At 34.8% G+C, this 19337-nt stretch overlaps 1 protein-coding gene across 17 annotated transcripts in view; it reads left to right on the forward strand.

Moving 5' to 3' along the window:
- CCDC73 (coiled-coil domain containing 73) overlaps window positions 1-19337 on the forward strand; it is a 138114-nt gene that overhangs the window by 84686 nt on the left and 34091 nt on the right. For 16 of the 17 annotated variants that reach the window (XM_025452379.3, XM_049096811.1, XM_025452381.3 and 13 more), the window contains 2 exons: window positions 2059-2194; window positions 2426-2505. In XM_025452379.3, coding sequence (XP_025308164.3) covers window positions 2059-2194; window positions 2426-2505 — 216 coding nt within the window. Of the gene's footprint in view, window positions 1-2058; window positions 2195-2425; window positions 2506-19337 lie in introns of those variants that run through there. The other variant, XM_025452390.3, reaches the window with a different exon arrangement.

Here is a 19337-nt window from a genome sequence, read left to right on the forward strand (position 1 = left end):
TAATTTGTATGACTAAGTAGTAAATTTGAAAAGCCCATAGAAGTGCATGAGAAACTTGTATTGATCCATCATGATCATCACCAATGATATTATCACTTTGCTTAAAATCATTAGAAAGTATCTTTGAAAAAATAACGACTATCATCAAATTTTCCAAGATAATATAGTTAGGTACAACTTAAATTGTAAAATATATTCTTTATTATTAATATTAGGGCTATTATTCCAAATAAAATTAATTAAAAATATTGAAAGCAGTTTTATCATTTAAGGAACACACTAACGTACTGTATTTATTCAGTGGCAGGCTCTGTTCTTTATGTTTTATATATATTAATTCATTTTACCTCAGAGCAAACCTGCAAGGGGGGATATACTTTTAGAATCTGTTTTTTTAGAGATCCCCCCTGGCTGGCTCAGCGGTTGGTTGGTTGGTTGGTTGGTTGGTTGGTTGGTTTGTTTGTTTATTTATTTATTTATTTATTTTTATGGCTCAGAGGTTTAGCGCCACCTTCAGCCCAGGGCATGATCCTGGAGACCCTGGATCGAATCCCCCATGGGGCTCCCTGCATGGAGTTGGCTTCTCCCTCTGCCTGTGTCTCTGCCCGCCCCCCCCCCCCCCCGTCTCTCATTAATAAATAAATAAAATATTTTTTTAAAAATAAAATCTTTGTTTTAAAGTTAGGGTGGATAATTTTTCCAAGCACACAGCAACTAAATTAGAGGCAATATTTAAACACAGGCTCACTAGCTTTCGACTGGTTTGCTATACTGCCTGTACTTTGGTTTTTAAGCAGTAGGAAATGGCTGTTTAATTTATGCAAAAGGAAATTTAGTGGTGGCACTCATAATTAATCAGAGTGAAGAATGGGCTTGAGAATGAACAGGAACCAGGGTAATTACAGACAAGACAGCAGGATGTAGGAACCCAGGACCGAAATCTCATCAGTCTGGATAGGATCACTGTTGAACTTATTTAGCTTTCTAGTCATTTTGCTCAAGTTTCAAATTCCAAAAAGGTAGAAATCAGTTGGTTTATTTTGAGTAATATGCTCTTCACTTGACTAGGGGAGAATCCAGCCTATGAATTTCAATTCTACTAAATTGTAATGAGGAGGAAATACTTGAAGTATATATTTGAAATTGTGATAATATGAGAGAAGGGAAACAGGTACAGGCCAGGTAAATCTAACAGATTTGTACTAATGGAACTCCATGGGACAACACCAGTTCATTCAGGAAACAACTTCCAAGTGCTGGCCGATGGGCTCCCACTGTCCTTCGTTACTGCTTATCACAGGTGCTGCAGCATGTGGCCCAATGAATGCAAGTTGTGAAACCAGTCATTGATTCTACCAATGCCAAGTCAAGATCAAGACCTTTAAAAAATATTTATTCTATTAACATAATATTTCTTTTTAATATTTAAAGTCCTATTTCTAATTACAACAAAGCAAGCTTCTTTAGCTGAAAGCAGTGAAGGCCCATATTAAAATGTACATTGGCTCCAATTTTTACCAATTCTGGTTCTCAGCTTAAGTAGACTTTCTACTATACTGTATTGCCCCCATCTCTGATAAAGATTATCCTTATCATTCAATTTTTTAATGCAGTGAGAAGGGGCCATACTCATTAAAATTAAATCATCCATATTACTTGAAAATTACTTGAGTTTTGATCCTGCACTCATAATTGTGCCCCCAAATTTAGAGAAAAAATTCCTTTCCTAAATTATCAAGAGTATTGCTTTAACATTCCAGTGATTTTACTTAGTGTTGGCATGGACTAATCAACTTTTCTATAAATGATGCGAGTTGGTTTTTGAAAAATTATAAAGGGCAGTATAAACTTAAATGACTATTTTGCTACCAGAAAAAAAGGACTTTAATTTTACACAGGTTTAGAAATATCTCCTAACATTTCCTCCCTATGGTGTACTCAGCACTTTTTCGTGGCTTGTTTCATAACAGTTACTAAAAACCATTTTTATGTATGTTTAAATATATGTGTGTATATAGGTATGATATATTTATAACATTTTAAATAACTTCAAAATAGGAAAAAAAAGTCCAGTTACATCTTCTGGCTAAAGAAGATCATCAGAAGCAACTCAATGAAATTGAGAAATATTATGGCACAATAACAGGTCAATTTGGATCGGTAAAAGAGAACCATGAAAAGTTAGAACGAAATGGTAAGTGCTATCTTATTTAAACATATATTTAATAGGGAGTGATAAAATGAGCTCATTTACAATGAATAAATTGAACTTCTGTCCTGATAATACTAAATGGCATTTTAATAAATATTTAAATTCAATAATAATTATATACATTGCATTGAGTCTATTTTCTCTGTCCATTTTAGTGATACTTTCCTTAAAATGTTGAATATAATATTTTTATAAATGTTTTTCATGTTGCAGTACAGGAAGCAATACAGTTAAACAAAAGACTTTCAGCTTTAAATAAAAACCAAGAATCTGAAATATGCAGTTTAAAGAAGGTATGAGTAATATAGTTTTATAGTATTAGGTAAATTTATAGTCTAATTATTTTTATGAAATTTTTCTAGAAAAAGTGGGGTAGAAATTTTTGGTATAAAGAAAAGCAAAAAAAAAGCAAAGCAAAATGTTTTAAATACAGATTCATAAACTGAGTTATGATTCCAGTAAATGTGATGAATCAGTTCTAACTCAGTTTAACTCATTATTTTATGTCAATCTCATTAGCACCATTTATTCATTATTCTTCAGTACTTGAATGTATGTGTCAGGTACTGTGTGGCACTGAGGATACAGATCTGAAGAAAATAAAACATTTTCCTGCTTTTTTGAAGTTTATAGTCCAATGGAGGACTTAGACACAAAATACATAATCACACAGATCAAATAATTTTAAAATGTTATAAATGATATGAAGAAAAGGTAAAGACTGATATAATAGGTGACTTTCTTATATTGGAGGTAAAGGGATAGGGGAGAGAAGAGAATAAGGTTTCAGGCAATAGATATGTCCCCATACTGGACCCAAAAAGCAGAAAGAAGGTGTTACTGGAACCCAGAAAGAAAGCATCACACAATAGGTAATACTCCAGCACGGAGAACAACATGTGCAAAAGCCTTGAGGCAGAAGAGTTTTGGTAATCACTTCTCAGACTTTTGGCTAAGATTAAGTATAGGAAAGAGTTTATTTATTTATTTTTTAAAAGATTCATTCATTCATTCATTCATTCATTCATTCATGATAGACACACAGAGAGAGAGAGAGGCAGAGACACAGGCAGAGGGAGAAGCAGGCTCCCCCGGGAGCCTGATGCGGGACTCGATCCCGGGATTCCAGGATCGCACCCTGGGCCAAAGGCAGGCGCCAAACCGCTGAGCCACCCAGGGATTCCTAGGAAAGAGTTTAGGGTATATGTAAGGAACTGGAGACAGTCTGATATGGCTGGAGCATTGTGAGTGAAAGAGTACATTGACATTGAGATCTAAATTGGAGGAGGCCATAAACATTTTATTCCTCATCTCACAGTTATTAGTTGAGAAGTGGACAAATGGCCTTAGCTAGTGGTCATAAACAAGGAAGACTGTAACCCCGACTGTGGTTGTCCGTCATTTCTCTACATGAGAAACCAGACAGGAGGAACCTGACAATGAGGATGCCGGATTGGTGTGAAGTGAAGAAAGCTGTTCTTTGAGGACATTATTGAGTTCCTGGATCCACCAAATCTACCATTCCTCTATCTCTAGACTTCTCAGTTATACAAGTCAGTAAATTCCCATTATTATTTATGTTAGTTTCATTTGGACCAGTTTAATTTTCATTATTTGCAACTAAAAACATCTTCACTGATATAAGGTGAGAGTGGTATGAGAGGAAGGAGAAGTAGCAAGGCCTTGTTCTTCTTTTCTCAGAGAATGACCTCTTGTTTCCTTTCCCTGCTCCCTTCAAACCCCCATCTGAAACAATTCCACTTTGGACCATCTGCCTATTCCTGAGAGAAGTAAGTATCTATCCTTACCGACACTCAATAAATGCTTTTAACTAACGTTTACTGAGTGCCACTTAAATATTTACTAGTAAATTATACTCTGTAGTTAATTTATCAAGGTGCAAAATACCTTCCATTTGTCCCTCCAGATTCAGATGTATGCATCCTCTTCTCCATGTAAGGCTTTCCTATACGGATTCCATCAATGCCCCCATATCTTCTGGCTTCCTGTTGAGTTGGGCCAGTGGGGAGCAGTCTGGACAGGAGAGAGGAGGAAAGAAATACTGAATCGGTATATTTTCCCCTCATACCCTCCATTTGAGATCACTTCAGGGTGGCCTTGTCTCAGCATATCACTAGCTTTCTCAAATTGACTTACTTTGTGTGATGCTCTCCTTTTGGGTTTCAGTACTTACCTTCTTATTATTTTGGGGGCTCCCCAAGGGGACATCTCTATTGCTGCTAGCCCCTGGAACTTGCACCATATTTTATGGTTCCTTTATATTGTGTCCACAGTTTTACAAATAAATCCTCTTCAAAGTGTCCTAATTTATATGTACCATCTGTTTCTTGTTGGGATTCTGATTATGCACTTGGTTAGAGTGTTAATATTAGTGAGGCCAAGCTTCTCAATTCAGTTTTTGCATAAGCTGGTTGGTTCATTCAGTACATTCTTTTTTACAAGAATTATACCCCAAATCTCAACAAGTCATGTTTGCAATACTTATTTTAGAGACAATAAATAAATGAATATGGATGATATTGTTCAGATACATCATAAGTTCTGAGGAAAATTTAAATTTTGGGTCAGTGTCTTCCTCTTGATTTTAAATGGAGTCTGCTTTTAAAATGGAAGGAAAAACACTCCAGGCATTTATAGCTGTAGGTATACATTGAATTTAACTATTTTTATTTATTTAAATTATTTTTTAGAGCATTTTTAGCTCCACAGCAAAATTGAGTGAAAAGTATAGAGCGTTCCCATATACTACCTGACCCACTGTTAACATCCTATACCAGAGTGGTGCATTTGTTATAATTGATGAACATACATTGAAACATCAGTATCATCCAAAGTCCATTGTTTACATTAGGATTCACTCTTGGTTTTATACTTTATCTGGTTTGGGCAAATGTTTAGTGACATGTCTCCACCATTATAGAGTCCTACAGAATAGTTTTACTGCCCTAAAAATCGTCTGTGCTCTGCCCTTTCATTTGTCCTTTTCCTCAACCCTTGGCAATCACTACCCTTTCTATCTCCACAATTTTGTCTTTTCCACAATGTTACAGGTTTGGAATCATATAGAATGTTTCCTTTTCAGATTGGCTTTTTTAGTAATATATGTTGTTTTGTCTAGTGTCTTTTCATGGCTTGGTAGCTCGTGGAAACGGATCAATGGTTATATCCATTTTTTTCATTTCTGACATTAGTAATTTGTGTCCCCCCCCCCTTTTTTTCTTCTTAGCCTAGCTAGAGGCTTATTGATTTTATTGATTGTTTAAAGAATCAGCTTTTGGTTTCCTTGATTTTCTCTTTGATTTATTGTTTTCATTTTCATTAATTTCTGCTCTAATTTTTTATTATTTCTTCTGCTTTGAATTTACTTTGGTCTTCTTTTTCTAGTTTCATAAGTTTGAAGTTCAGTGTTTAATTTTAGATTTTCAAAAAACTTTTAAGTTGAAGTGTAGTTGACATATAACATAACATTAGTTTCAGGTGTACAACACTGGGATTTGATAAGTCTATACATTATGCTGTGCATACCACAACTATAGCTACTATCTATCACCATAAAATGCTACTATGGTACCAATGACTATATTCCCTATGCTGTATCTTTTATCCCTGTGACTTATTTGTTCCATAACTGGAAGCCTACTCCTATCCTCTACTCCCTTTCATCTGTTTTACCCATACCACTACCTTACCCTTCTGGTGACCATTAGTTTGTTCTCTGTATTTATGGGTCTGTTTTTGTTTTTTATTTGTTTTGTATTTTAGATTCCACATGTAAGTGAAATCTTATGGTATTTGTCTTTCTCTGTCTGACTTATTTCTCTTAGCATGATACCCTTTAGGTCCATTGTGGTTTGCACATGGCAAGATCTTATCCTTTTTTATGGCTAATATTCCATTGTGTATACATACCACATCTTCTTTATCCATTCTCCTATCATTGTCACTTGGATTGCTTCTATATTTTTGTGTTTTTTCTTTTCTAATATCTTCATTCAGTGCTATACGTTCCCTTGTAAGCATTGCTTTCATTGCATCCCACAGATTTTTGATAAGTTATATTTTCATTTCGCCCAAAATATTTTAAAATCTCTCCTGAGATTTGTTTTTTAACCCATGTGTTGTTTAGAAGTGTGCTGTTTAGTCTCTGAGTATTTTGTTTTTTTTTTCAAGCTACCTTTTATTGATTTCTAGTTTAATTTTATTGTGGTCTCGGAGCAGACAATGTATGATTTTTATTCCTTTAAATTTGGTAAAATTTAAACCACATAAAATGTGGTTTCTCGTCCAGAACATGGTCTATCTTGGGAATCCTCCATATGAGCTTGAGAAAAATTTGTAATCTGCTTTTGGGTGAATTAGTCTATACGTGTCAGTTATATCCATTTGATTGATGATGCTAAGTTCAACTCTGATCCTTCTGATTTTCTGCCTACTGGATCTGTCCATTTCTGATAAAGGAATAATAAAGTCTCCAAATAGATTCTTTATTTCTTTTTTGCAGTTATTAGTGTCTGCCTCCTGTATTTTGGTACTCTCTATTGTTAGGCACATAATACAGGTACTCTTTGTTATGTCATCTTGGGGTGTTCACTCCTTTCTCATTATATATGTTCCTCTTTGTCTTTGATAACTTTCCTTGCTCTGAAATCTACTCTGGTTGAAATTTACCTAGCAATTCCTAATTTTGATAAGTGTTAGCATGGTATATCCTTCTCTATCCCTTTACTTTTAACCAATATGTGGTTTTATATTTATTTATTTTTAAATATTTTATTTATTTATTCATGAGAGATACACAGAGAGAAACAGAGACACAGGCAGAGGGAGAAGCAGGCTCCCTGCCAGGAATCTGATGTGGGACTTGATCCTGGAACTCCGGAATCAACACCCTGAGCCGAAGGCAGGCACTCAACCACTGAGCCACCCAGGCGTCCCTGTATTTTTATATTTATTTTTTTCCTGTATTTTTATATTTAAAGTGGATTTCTTATAGACAACATAAGATTTAGTCTTGTTTTTGGATCCACTCTGATAATTGTTGCATTTTACATTACTGATGTTTGAAGTGATTATTGATACAATCGGATTAATATATGCCTCTGTGTGTGTGTGTGTGTTTTCCATTTGTTGTCCTTGGTTCCTCTTTTTTGTCTTCCATTCTTTTTCTGCTATTTGTGGTTTTAACTGAGGGTTTTATGACTCCATTTTCTCCCCTTCTTAGTCTTTAAATCATACTTTAAAAATTTTTTTTTTAGTGCCAGCCCTAGAGTTGACAGTATATCTGCAGTAAGCCAAGTCCACTTTCGAATAATATATCCCTTCAGGGGTTAATGCATGTACCTTATAATGACTAAATAATCCTGATTCTTCCTTCCCATCACTGTGTCATTGCTGTCATTCATTTTACTAATACCTAAGCATACATAATCAAATATATTGTTGCTATTATTTTTTTGAACAAATGGTTATTTTATCAATTTCAAATAAAGGAAATAAAATACTTAACTATTACTTATTCCTTCTCTGATGCTCTTCCTTTTATTTGGTATATCAGAGTTTCTGACCTGTATCACTTTCTTTCTCTCTGAAAAACTTCTTTTAATATTTCTTGCAAGACAGGCCTATTGGCAAGAAATTCTTTCAATTTTTGTCTTAAAAAAAGTCTTTATTTCTCCTTCACTTTTTTTTTTAAAAAGATTTTATTTATTTATTCATGGGAGACACAGAGAGAGAGAGAGAGGCAGAGACACAGGCAGAGAGAGGAGAAGCAGACTCCATGCAGGGAGCCCAATGTAGGATTCAATCCCAGGACTCCAGAATCACTCCCCGAGCCAAAGGCAGACGCTCAACCACTGAGCCACCCAGGTGTCCCTCTCCTTCACTTTTGAAGGATAATTTCAGAGGATACAGAATTCTAGGTTAATAATTTTTTCTCTCAACCTATTAATATTTCACATCACTCTCATTGCTTGTATGTTTTCTGAGAAGTCAGGTATAATTCTTTGCTCTTCTGTAGATGAAGTGTTCCCCCCGTTCCTGGTTTCTTTCAGTATTTTTGTTTGTTTGTTTTACTTTTGATTTTCTGAAGTTTTAATATGATATGCCTAGGTAATACATTTTTTGGTCATTTATCCTTATTAGTGTTCTCTGTGCTTCCTGGGTCTGGGGTTTGGTATCTGACACTAATTTAGGAAAAATCTCAGTCATTACTGCTTCAAATATTGCTTCTCTCCTTGCTCTCTTTTCCTTCTGATATTTCTATTATGCATATGTTACATTTTGTTTGGCTGTCCCACAGTTGGTGGATATTCTGTTCTGCTTTCCTTGCAGAAAGACCTTGGTGGTCTTTCTCTTTGTTTTCTGTTTTTGAATTTTTGCCATCATATCCTCAAGTTCACAGACACTCCTCAATCTTGTCCATACTACTGTTGAGCCCACCAAAGGCACTCTTCATTTCTTTTTTTTTTTTTTTAATTTTTATTTATTTATGATAGTCACACAGGGAGAGAGAGAGAGAGAGGCAGAGACACAGGCAGAGGGAGAAGCAGGCTCCACGCACCGGGAGCCCGATGTGGGATTCGATCCCGGGTCTCCAGGATCGCGCCCTGGTCCAAAGGCAGGCGCCAAACCGCTGTGCCACCCAGGGATCCCCGCACTCTTCATTTCTGTTGCAGTGCTTTTGATCTGTAGCATTTCTTTTTTATTCTTTCGTAGAATTTCTCTCTCTCTCCTTACATTATCCATTTGCTTCCTATGTTTTGTCAACTTTTTCCATTAAGGCATTTAGGATATTAGTTTTTTTAATTCCAGATTTGATAATTCTGATATTTTGCCATACTGACACAGGGTTTGTTTTTTTTTTTGACACAGGTTCTGATGCTTGTTCATTCTCTTCAAATTGTTTTTCTTGCCTTTTAGTATGCCCTGTAATTTTTTGTTAAAAGGTGGACATGATATACATATGAAACTACTTGCATTAAATAGCCGTTAGTAATGTAATGGTAAGGTTGGGGGAGGGTGGCAGTGCAAAGTGTCCTATGATTAGGTCTTTGTCTTTTGGTAAGCCTGTGTCACTGGACTGTGAACTTCACAGTACTTCTTAGTTTTTTTCCCTCTGTTGGTTGTGCAACATGGTTGGAGAGGGCTGGATTTAAGTATTACCCTTTCCCCAGGTAGTTTAGGCTCAGGTCCAATCATTTTTCCTGAGTTCAAGCCCTCTTAAGAACAGAATTCCCTGGCATATTTCAAAAATGATTCCTTTTCCTCTCTCCTGAAAGCAGGAGGGAATTTTTTTTCTTCTGATATTCATGGTGAGAGGACTTGGAAGTGAAATTCACAAAAGTATGTGTGGCAGTGTTCCCCCTAGGACTGTGTCCTCTTGAAATTTTTTAGCTCTCTAAGTTTTCTACACTGAGCCTCTGGTAGTTGGTCAATTACAGTTCAGGCCTTTCCTACAGTGGCACTAGTTCCTGCAGAGGTTTCTGTTTGTGGGCTTCTACTCCAGTAATTTATAATTCTCTATATTCACCAGTCTATCTCTCCAATTATTGAGGCAGCTATTTGCCTTATGACCTCATTTCTCTGACAGATCTAAGAAGAGTTGTTGATTTTCAGTTCAGCTTTTACTTGTCAGGACAAAGTTTAAGCTCCTTTATTGGCTAGACTGGAAATAAGTCCCCCTGTTTTTATATTTAGCTATAATTTTACTAAAATTTTAATTTTACTTTTAAAATTTAGTAATTTTAAAATTACTAATTTTACTTTAATTTTACTAAAATTAAAATTTTATTAAGGCTCTAGAGTAACATTTAAGTATTGAACAGAAGTGTTTTTTGCATTATGAGATAAATAACATACTTTAATGCATAATTCAAGAAATCAGGAAATTTTACTACTTTCTGTTTTAGCGTATTTCAAGGAAAACAGGATTACTTAGAATAAAGATTGAAGTGGCTTCTAAATGTTAAGCCAGAGTCCAAAGTCCTTTAATATTTCCAATGTTAAAAAAAAAAATATTTCCAATGTTAATCTATCTAATTCTTTGGTCTTATAACTGTCAATAAGTTGGTTTTATATTCTGAAGGATCAGAAAGGAAGAGCATAGGAGTAGCTCAGTATAAAACATAAGAATGGGTGGTAATAGACATATGTTCCTCACCCTTAAAAGTCTTAAGTCTGTCTAGCAAACTAGACCATTTTTATGTAGAAAACGTTTATTTTCAATCACAATCTAGAATATTAAGGATGGCTTTTTTAATATGAAGAGAGAAGCTGTAATTTAAAATTTGCCTGTAGTCTCAAAGTGGAGGATTGTTAAAAGGACCATTCATTTTTTTATCAATGTAAACTTCAAATGCAAATATAAATAGCTAAATACTGGGGATCTCTGGGTGGTTCAGTGGTTTGGCACCTGCCTTCAGCCCAGGGCCTGATCCTGGAGTCCTGGGATCGAGTCCCACATAGGGCTTCCTGCATGGAGCTTGCTTTTTCCTCTGCCTGTGTCTCTGCCTCTCTATCTGTGTCTCTCATGAATAAATAAATAAAATCTTTTAAAAAAATAAAAAATAAATAAAATTAAGAATAAAAATTAAAAAAATAGCTAAATACTGACCGAATAATTTTGAATAAGCACGTATTTCAGTGATGTCTATTTGATTCATTTATTTTTTTAATATTTTTATCCATGAGTTAATTGATTAATCATATTTAGTGGTTATATTAAAATATTCATATGCTTTTTTCAGTTTTTGCATTATTATGAAAGGATTATACCTTATAAGTTTCTAAGTTATGTGGTTCTTTTCATTAAATAAGGACAAATGTTTCATTATAATATTATATTTCTGATATATAGACTGACCTGTAGATGGAGACGAGGCTCATGTAAAATCATGTAATGGAGAGACACCATTAGCAGATTAGGGTAAAAGAATGTTTCCTTCTTTGCTCAAGTAGTTTAGTGTTGCTCAGGAGCACACTTACCCTTTTCCCCCCCCAGGTCTCGAGCCCTGCAAGGGCTAACTAAATGTACTGATATGTCATGCAGTAGTGGCCTGTGTCTCTAAAGAGCATTACAGTCAGTGACTGTGCTACCAAATTGTTTCTGGAACAGAGAGTGTATGAAAGGGTAAAGCAAGAGAATTTTATTACCCTGAGAGTTCCAAGTGGCTAAAGGAGTGAAAATTTAAAAATATATTTTAATAGCCATTTTTATATTTCAGACATCCTACGTATAAGTATTTTTTTTAGTGTAAGTATTTTGTATTTTGTATGTAGTCTTAATTTTTAACTTTAAGAAAGTTTTTTCATTTTCTATTGTTTATTTATTTATTTATTTTTAAAGGTTTTATTTATTCATGAGAGACACAGGGAAAGGCAGAGACACAGGCAGAGGGAGAATCTTTTTTTAGAAGCTAATCAAAACTGGTAACATTGGTTCTATCACTCATTTAAAACTATTAATCATTCATTTTCCAAAGATAATTTTTATTTTGTTTTATGATTTTGTTCAAAACAGTTAAGCTAGTGGTTTGTGATAAGATGGATTTTGGGGGGTGGAGTGGGGGGAGCAAAGTTAAACAGACCAAACTTAGTTGTTAGATTGGACTAGATATTACAGTTCTGAATGCTGGGTTCACCATTATGGCAATCATGAAGAATTCCTGATACTATCTGTGAGCAGCATTCATAACCTCTGCTATTTGTCTGAGTAAACGTCAGGGCACTCAAGGAGATAGTGATATTTAACAGACTACCCTGTACCAGAAAAGGAGGGGTAAAGGAAAAAAGAGCACAGTATTTATGAGTCTAGGAACTATAAGTTGTAATTTAATGAGATCAAAGCATGTGCTGTTTACTTGCTGCACTAACAGCTTTGAATAAAATGGTTAGAAAACAGACAATGTACTAAAAGTTCAGGATATTTAAAAGCTATATAAGGGCTATAAAATCAAAAGCATATTTTCAGTGGAAAATCATTTCATGGAGGTCTCTGATTTTAATTTATTATGTTCTTAAGATTAAGTAATTAATATAAAAGAGAAAAAGACATAAATGATTAGTTTTTACTTTTGTCAGCCACATGCTAAATTTTTGCTCTTACCCTCCTTTCCCACTTCTGTTGTTTCAAAACAATTATTGTAATAGGAATCAATGCATTTTAGAGTATCTCAGAAAACTTAGCAGATTACAACAGCTCCAGGTTTTCAGTTGTTGAAAAGCATAGGAAGCGATAGAAGTTTGTTGCACTTTGTAACCTTGACAGAAAAAATAACTTGTATTTATTTTTTAAAGATTTTATTTATTTATGAGAGACACAGAGAGAGGGGCAGACACATAGGCAGAGGGAGAAGCAGGCTCCCTGTGGGAAGCCTGATATGGTACTTGATCCCTGGACCCTGCCTGTGATCATGGCCTGAGCCAAAGGCAGAGGCTTGACCACTGAGCTACTCGGATGCCCTGATTTTTCATGCTTCAGAAAAAATAACTTTTAGAAAAATGAATATTTATTTATTTATTTATTTATTTATTTATTTATTTATTTATTTATTTTTATGATAGTCACAGAGAGAGAGAGAGAGAGGCAGAGACACAGGCAGAGGGGGAAGCAGGCTCCATGCACCGGGAACCCGACGTGGGATTTGATCCCGGGTCTCCAGGATCGCGCCCTGGTCCAAAGGCAGGCGCCAAACCGCTGCGCCACCCAGGGATCCCCTGAATCACTTTTTAATTGAGAGAATTATAAGCCACTTTATATAAATATAAGCTTTAGCAACATATACTTCAGTTTGATTGTACTTTTATCAGTAAACATTGTGTCTTAGGATTGAACCTAGAATTGATCACTAGTATAAAACCAGTATAAAAGGCATCTAACTTACTTTATAAGTTGTTTGAATGTTTATTTCTTGCAGGTGTATCTTGCTTAGGAAAATGCAATATAAAAAAATTAAAAGTTCAAAATTGTTATTTTTTAAAAATTTCATGAGAAATTTAAATTCATGAGAGACACAGGCAGAGGGAGAAGCAGACACCCTTTGGAAAGCCCGATGTGGGACTCGATCCCAGGATCCTGGGATCACAACTTGAGCCAGAGGTTCAGCCACTGAGCCACCCAGGTGCCCCTATGTTTTAAAACTACCATTTTAGTGCACACAAAAAGCAGCTTGAAAGCAAGTTTTTGGAAACACCTAAAGAAAGATGTACCTTATTTTAAGCCCAGTATTATTGGTGGCTTTTTTAAAAATAGGATCAATTGAGCACAAAAGATTTTTTTTAATACTCAGATGATATTTGACTAAATACTGAGTAACAATATAAAAATTAGCCAAACATCCTATAAATATGAACTGAGATTAAAACTTTGATGTTGGACAGCCTGGGTGCCTCAGCGGTTTAGCGCCACCTTCGGCCCAGGGCCTGATCCTGGAGACCTGGGATCGAGTCCCACATCAGGCTCCCTGCATGGAGCCTGCTTCTCTCTCTACTTCTCTCTCTCTCTCTCTCTCTCTCTGTGTCTCTCATGAATAAATAAATAAAATCTTTAAAGAAAAAATACTCTTTAAGAAAAATAAAAAAATAAAACTTTGATGTCCTCTAACAGATATTTTTCCTTTGAATTAATCTCCTAAAATTTTAAGAAGTTAAAGTGCTAAAATTACTAGATTATTTTTATATCCTTCAGTATTCATAGTCAATTTAACTACCATCCCATGTTTTCACATGTTTATGCAGGGTGGAAATAATGTCAATACATTCTTTTGTTCAATAAGTTTGTTAAGTCAAAGACCCTCTAGTTCTAGAGTAATGTTTTATTATACTGTCTTATTTCTGTAATTGTTGTTTTCTAGCATATTCTTGGATCTTTACTTAAAATGAAGAATTAACCTATTTTAAATTCACAAATTTAGGGGCTGTTGGTTACAACAGTCAAGGTTATTTTCTAGCCCCCCAAAGACATAACTTCTAGCCAAAAAATATAACTTTCTAGCCAAAAAAAAAAAAAAAAACAAACCTTTCTTTTAAAGTTAACATAATGTTAGTGACTCACCATCTATTAAGCTTTATTTTTCCATTATTGTACTGGTCTGTTCACATTTAAACTAGGAGCATCTGTCTATAACATGGTGATCTGTGGGTCTGTGGTTTGACATTGAATGGAGTAAAACCAGCTGTTTTAATCAGTGATTAAACCCTCAGCACTATACTTAAACCTACCACTCTCTATCCAGTCTTGCTAATGGACTATGAACTATTGTTTCATTAATAATACTACTGTTTCTGGCTGACGTTGACTGCTCTCACCAAATTTTTAATGCCATTTGTTTTATCCTGAATAAATCAACCTTTGATCTCATCAAATCTTATTTTAGGTAAAGATGTCACATTTTTTCCATAATTATGTGACTTTTCGTCTTACAGTCTTTATAATGTTTAGTTCCTTTTTAGATTTCTTGAATGTATTAAGCTTCTGAGGGTTAAGTATAAAACATGGCCCCTGTCTTTGAGGAGCTCTTGGTCTACAGAAAAATTCGTACTGTTTTTAGCTCTAAAAGAATGAATCTTAATTCTTTAAATAAACAAAAGATTATTTAATTATAAAATGTAGTCTACTTTAATAATAGAGAAAACAAACCTAGAATCCCTTGGATAGACCTTAGTAGTAATAATAGGGAATAGTGAGTAGATGTTCAACAAATACTTGTTACACGGAGTATTACATGCCAGACACTTTGTTTTTAAAAAATTGTATTTCCAATTTGCAGATGAGGAACTTGAGGCAGAAGGAATTATCTGAAGTTACATAACAAGGAAAATAAAGCCAGAATTGGAACCTAGACAAATTTGGCTCCAGAACCTACAGTCTTAACCATGCTGATAATAATAGCAGCATAAGCAATTTATCCACACAAGTTTCTTCCCTTTCTTATTCCCCATTAGAAAGGAGATTATTAAACAGGGGAATTGTTAACTACTCATACTCCTGAAATACCAGCTCCTTATATGTCTTGACTCTAAAGATTTGTAGACTAGTATGTCCCTACCTTGAAATCTTATCATTAAAACACTGCTTCCTTTGGGCTCTTTCATTCGGTCCTTCTCTTTCTTCAGCCAGAGCATCCTTTTCTATCATCTGTACCATTACACTCTCAAATCTGTTCTCTTTACCTCTAGTCCTTCAGTTCCCATTACTTCACCCAGTCCTTTAGTTTCTTCCTGCCCCCACATAATTCCGTGCAATATTTGTAATTTATTCTGTTTATCTTAATTCATCACTTTACCTTTTTCTTTAAAACTAAACCTTTCAACTATAGTCCTCTCAAAGAGCTGCTTGACTCAGACCTATACAGATGTTGTTTTTCTTTTTTCCCTTTTGTTTTCTTCTTTTTAATATAAGTAGAATGATCCCTACCTTTCTTGGTTTACATATGTATAATAAATATAAAACAATAAATGCACGAAAAAGCACTTCAGAAAGTCAAATATGCCATAGAAATTTATAGGATTATTGTTACTTGCAAGTAAAATTAGGTTAAGATTAGGATTAAGGCAGTTTTGTTAGATTCAGCTTTTCTGCACCATAGACTAAGTGCTTTATTTGTATAGCCTTTCAAGACAACTGAAACAGTTGCTTTTAAATTCCTTTATCAGATAGGAAAGTCAGAAATTTCTTGTGACTCAACTGTTCTTTCTCCCTTCATGCTTGAACTATTTTTCTATTTCTACAGGATCTAGTTCTCTGTAAACTGTCTTCTTCAGGTCATCTCTAAATTTCATGGAATCATTAGGGATCATCTAATCTGGCTTTTGTCTGTCTTTGAGCTCCAGAAACCTCAGTTCAAGATGGTGGAAGCTCAGTATTTAATAAGGTAGAGCGGGATCCCTGGGTGGCTCAACAGTTTAGCGCCACCTTCAGCCCAGGGTGTGATCCTGTAGACCCAGGATTGAGTCCCACGTTGGGTTCCCTGCATGGAGCCTGCTTCTCCCTCTGCCTGTGTTTCTGCCTCTCTCTCTCTCTGTGTGTCTCATGAATAAATAAATAAAATCTTAAAAAAAAAAAAGGTAGAACTGCTTTTACTTGAAGAGAGAGTTGGAGGAACACTAGAGCTATATATATCTAGGGGCTCTTTCAATTCTGTTAGCAGCTATGAATGGTCTTCATGGAACCTATAGGACTTCTCAGAGCACAATTTAAAAACCATTAACTGGATCTAACCTCTCCTTTTTTTGTAAAGGGAACTAAAACCTAAAGAGTCAGTGAGGGACGCCTGGGTGGCTGAGTGAGTTAAGTGTCAAACTTGGTTTTGGCTCAGGTCTGATCTCGCAATTGTGGGATCGAGCCCTGTTTTGGGCTCTGTGCTCAGTGTGGAATCTGTTTCAGATTCTTTCTCCTTCTTACCCCTCCCCCTCATGCACACGTGCTCGCTCGCTCTCTCAAGTAAATAAAATCTTTTAAAAAAGTAGGTTAATTATACAGTTGTCAATCAGGTAGTAAAAATATTCTCCATTTATCTTCTATTATACTGTATACTATATGTAGTCAGTAATATTCTAAATAACCTGTATATTTTACAGTGTTGCTGAAATTTTTCTTGTAGTGGACATTGTGATATCCCCCATCATTCAGTCCACCTTTTATGATCAGTCTATTTTTCATGCCAGTGTTTGGTTCAGGAATGAGCCTGTGATCTGGTTCTGGCCAGTAGGAAGTGATTCAAAGAAAAATTTTCTTACTCTTTAAAAGGAATTGCAGGAAGAGAGAAGTGCTATGAAGTACCTAAATTGGCCTCTTGTTATAGTCTCAACAATGGAAGAAAGAGGTCAGTCCCAAGAATGGAAAGTGAAGAAATGAAAATATCCTAGTCTTTGAGAATACCTGGCCTTTAATAAATGTCCCAGTTATTGAGTGCCTGAATCAATCAACACAAGAAGCTCCCCAGCTTTTTGTTGTCTTATTTTTATTTTACTATTAATTTTTAAATTCTGGTATAGTTAACATACAGTGTTACATTATTTTTAGGTGTACAATATAGTGATTCAACAATTCTATACATAACTCAATGCTCATCATGATAAATGTACTCTTAAAACCCTTCACTTGTTTCACCCATCCCCCCACCCAACTCCCTTCTTATAACCAGTTCTCTATACTTGAGTTTGTTTCTTGGTTTCTTTCTTTCCTTTTCCTTTTCCTTTTCCTTTCCTTTCTCCCCTGCCCTCTCTTTTTTGCCTTTGTTTCTTAAATTCCACCTGAGTAAAATCATAAGGTGTCTTTCTGTGACTCATTTTGCTTAGCATTATACTGTCTAGCTCCATCTATGTTATTCCAAATGGCAGATTTCATTCTTTTTTTATGGCTGAATAATATCCCATTGTGTGTGTGCTTGTGTGTGTATTCCATTCATCTGTTAGTGGCCACTTGGGCTGCTTCCATATCTTGGCTATTGTAAATAATTCTGCAATAAACATAGAGGTGCATTATCCCATTCTCTTTGAATTAGTGTTTTTTTATTTTTGGGGTAAATATCCATCAATGCAGTTACTAAATTATAGAGTAGTTCTCTTTTTAACTTTTGAGGAACCTTCATACTGTCTTCCAAAGTGGCTGCACCAGCTTCCATTCTTATCAATAGCGCACACATGTTCCATTTTCTCTACATCCTTGCCAGCATTTGGTTGTTTCTTGAGTTTTCTATTTTAGCCTTTCTAGCAGGTGTGAGGTAACAGCTCATTGTAATTTTGATTGGCATTTCCCTAATGATGAGTGATATTGAACATCTTTTCATATGTCTGCGGGCCATCTGTATGTCTTCTTTGGAGAAATATGTATTCATGTCTTCTGCTCATTTTTAAATTGGATTATTTGTATTTAGGGTGTTGAGTTTTATAAGTTCTTTATATATTTTGGTTACTATCCTTTTATTGGATATGTCATTTGCAAATATCTTCTATTCTTTAGGTTGCCCTTTAGTTTTGTTGGTTGTTTCCTTTGCTGTGCAGAAGCTTTTTATTTTGATGTAGTTCCAATAGTTTATTTTTGCTTTTATTTCCCTTGCCTCAGGAAACATATCTAAAAAAAATGTTGCTATAGCTGATGTCAGAGACATTACTGCCTGTGATCTCTTCCAGGATTTTAATGGTTTTGGCTTTCACATTTAGATCTTTAATACATTTTGAGCTTATTTTTGTGTATGGTGTAAGAAAGTGGTCCAGTTTCTTTCTTTCTTTCTTTTTTTTTTTTTTTTTTGTGTGGTCCACTTTCAAAGTTGTTTTGCATGTAGCTATACACTTTTCCCAACACCATTTGTTGAAGAGACTGTTCTTTTCCTATTGTAAATTCTTATCTCCTTTATCAAAGAGTAATTGACAATGTAATTTTAGATTTATTTCTGGGTTTCCTATTCTGTTCCTTTGATTTGTGTCTATTCTTATCCCAGTGCCATACTGTTTTGCTTACACAGAATATAACTTGAAATCTGAAATTGTGACATTTCTAATTTTGTTTTTCTTTTTCAAGATTGCTTTGGCTATTCAGAGTTTTTTGTGGTTCCGTATAAATTTTAGAATTGTTCTTGTTCTGTGAAAAATGCTATCTATATTTTCATAGGGATTGCATTAAATCTGTAGATTGCTTTGGGTAGTATAGACAATTTAACAATATTTGTTCTTCCTATTCATGAGCATGAAATGTCTTTCCATTTCTTTGCATCCTCTTCACTTTCTTTCATCAGTGTTTTATAGTTTTCAGAATATAGGTCTTTTACTTCTTTGGTTAAGTTTATTCCGAGATATTTTATTGTTTTTGGTATAATCATAAATGGAATTGTTTTCTTAATTTCACTTTTTCTGCTTCATTATTAGTGTATACAAATGCAACAGATTTCTGTACATTGGTTTTGTATCCTGTGACTTTACTGGATACAAATTAATTTATCAGTTCTAGTGGTTTTTTGGTAATGTCTTTCAGGTTTTCTGTATATAGTACGATGTCATCTGCAAATAATGAAAGTTTTATTTCTTCCTTACCAATTTGGAAGCCTTTTATTTCTTTTCGTTGTCTAATTGCTAGAGCTATGTCTTCTAGTACTATGTTGAATAAAAGTGA

Source organism: Canis lupus, chromosome 18 (genome assembly GCF_003254725.2).
Source record: "Canis lupus dingo isolate Sandy chromosome 18, ASM325472v2, whole genome shotgun sequence".
Classification (NCBI taxonomy): Eukaryota; Metazoa; Chordata; class Mammalia; order Carnivora; family Canidae; genus Canis; species Canis lupus.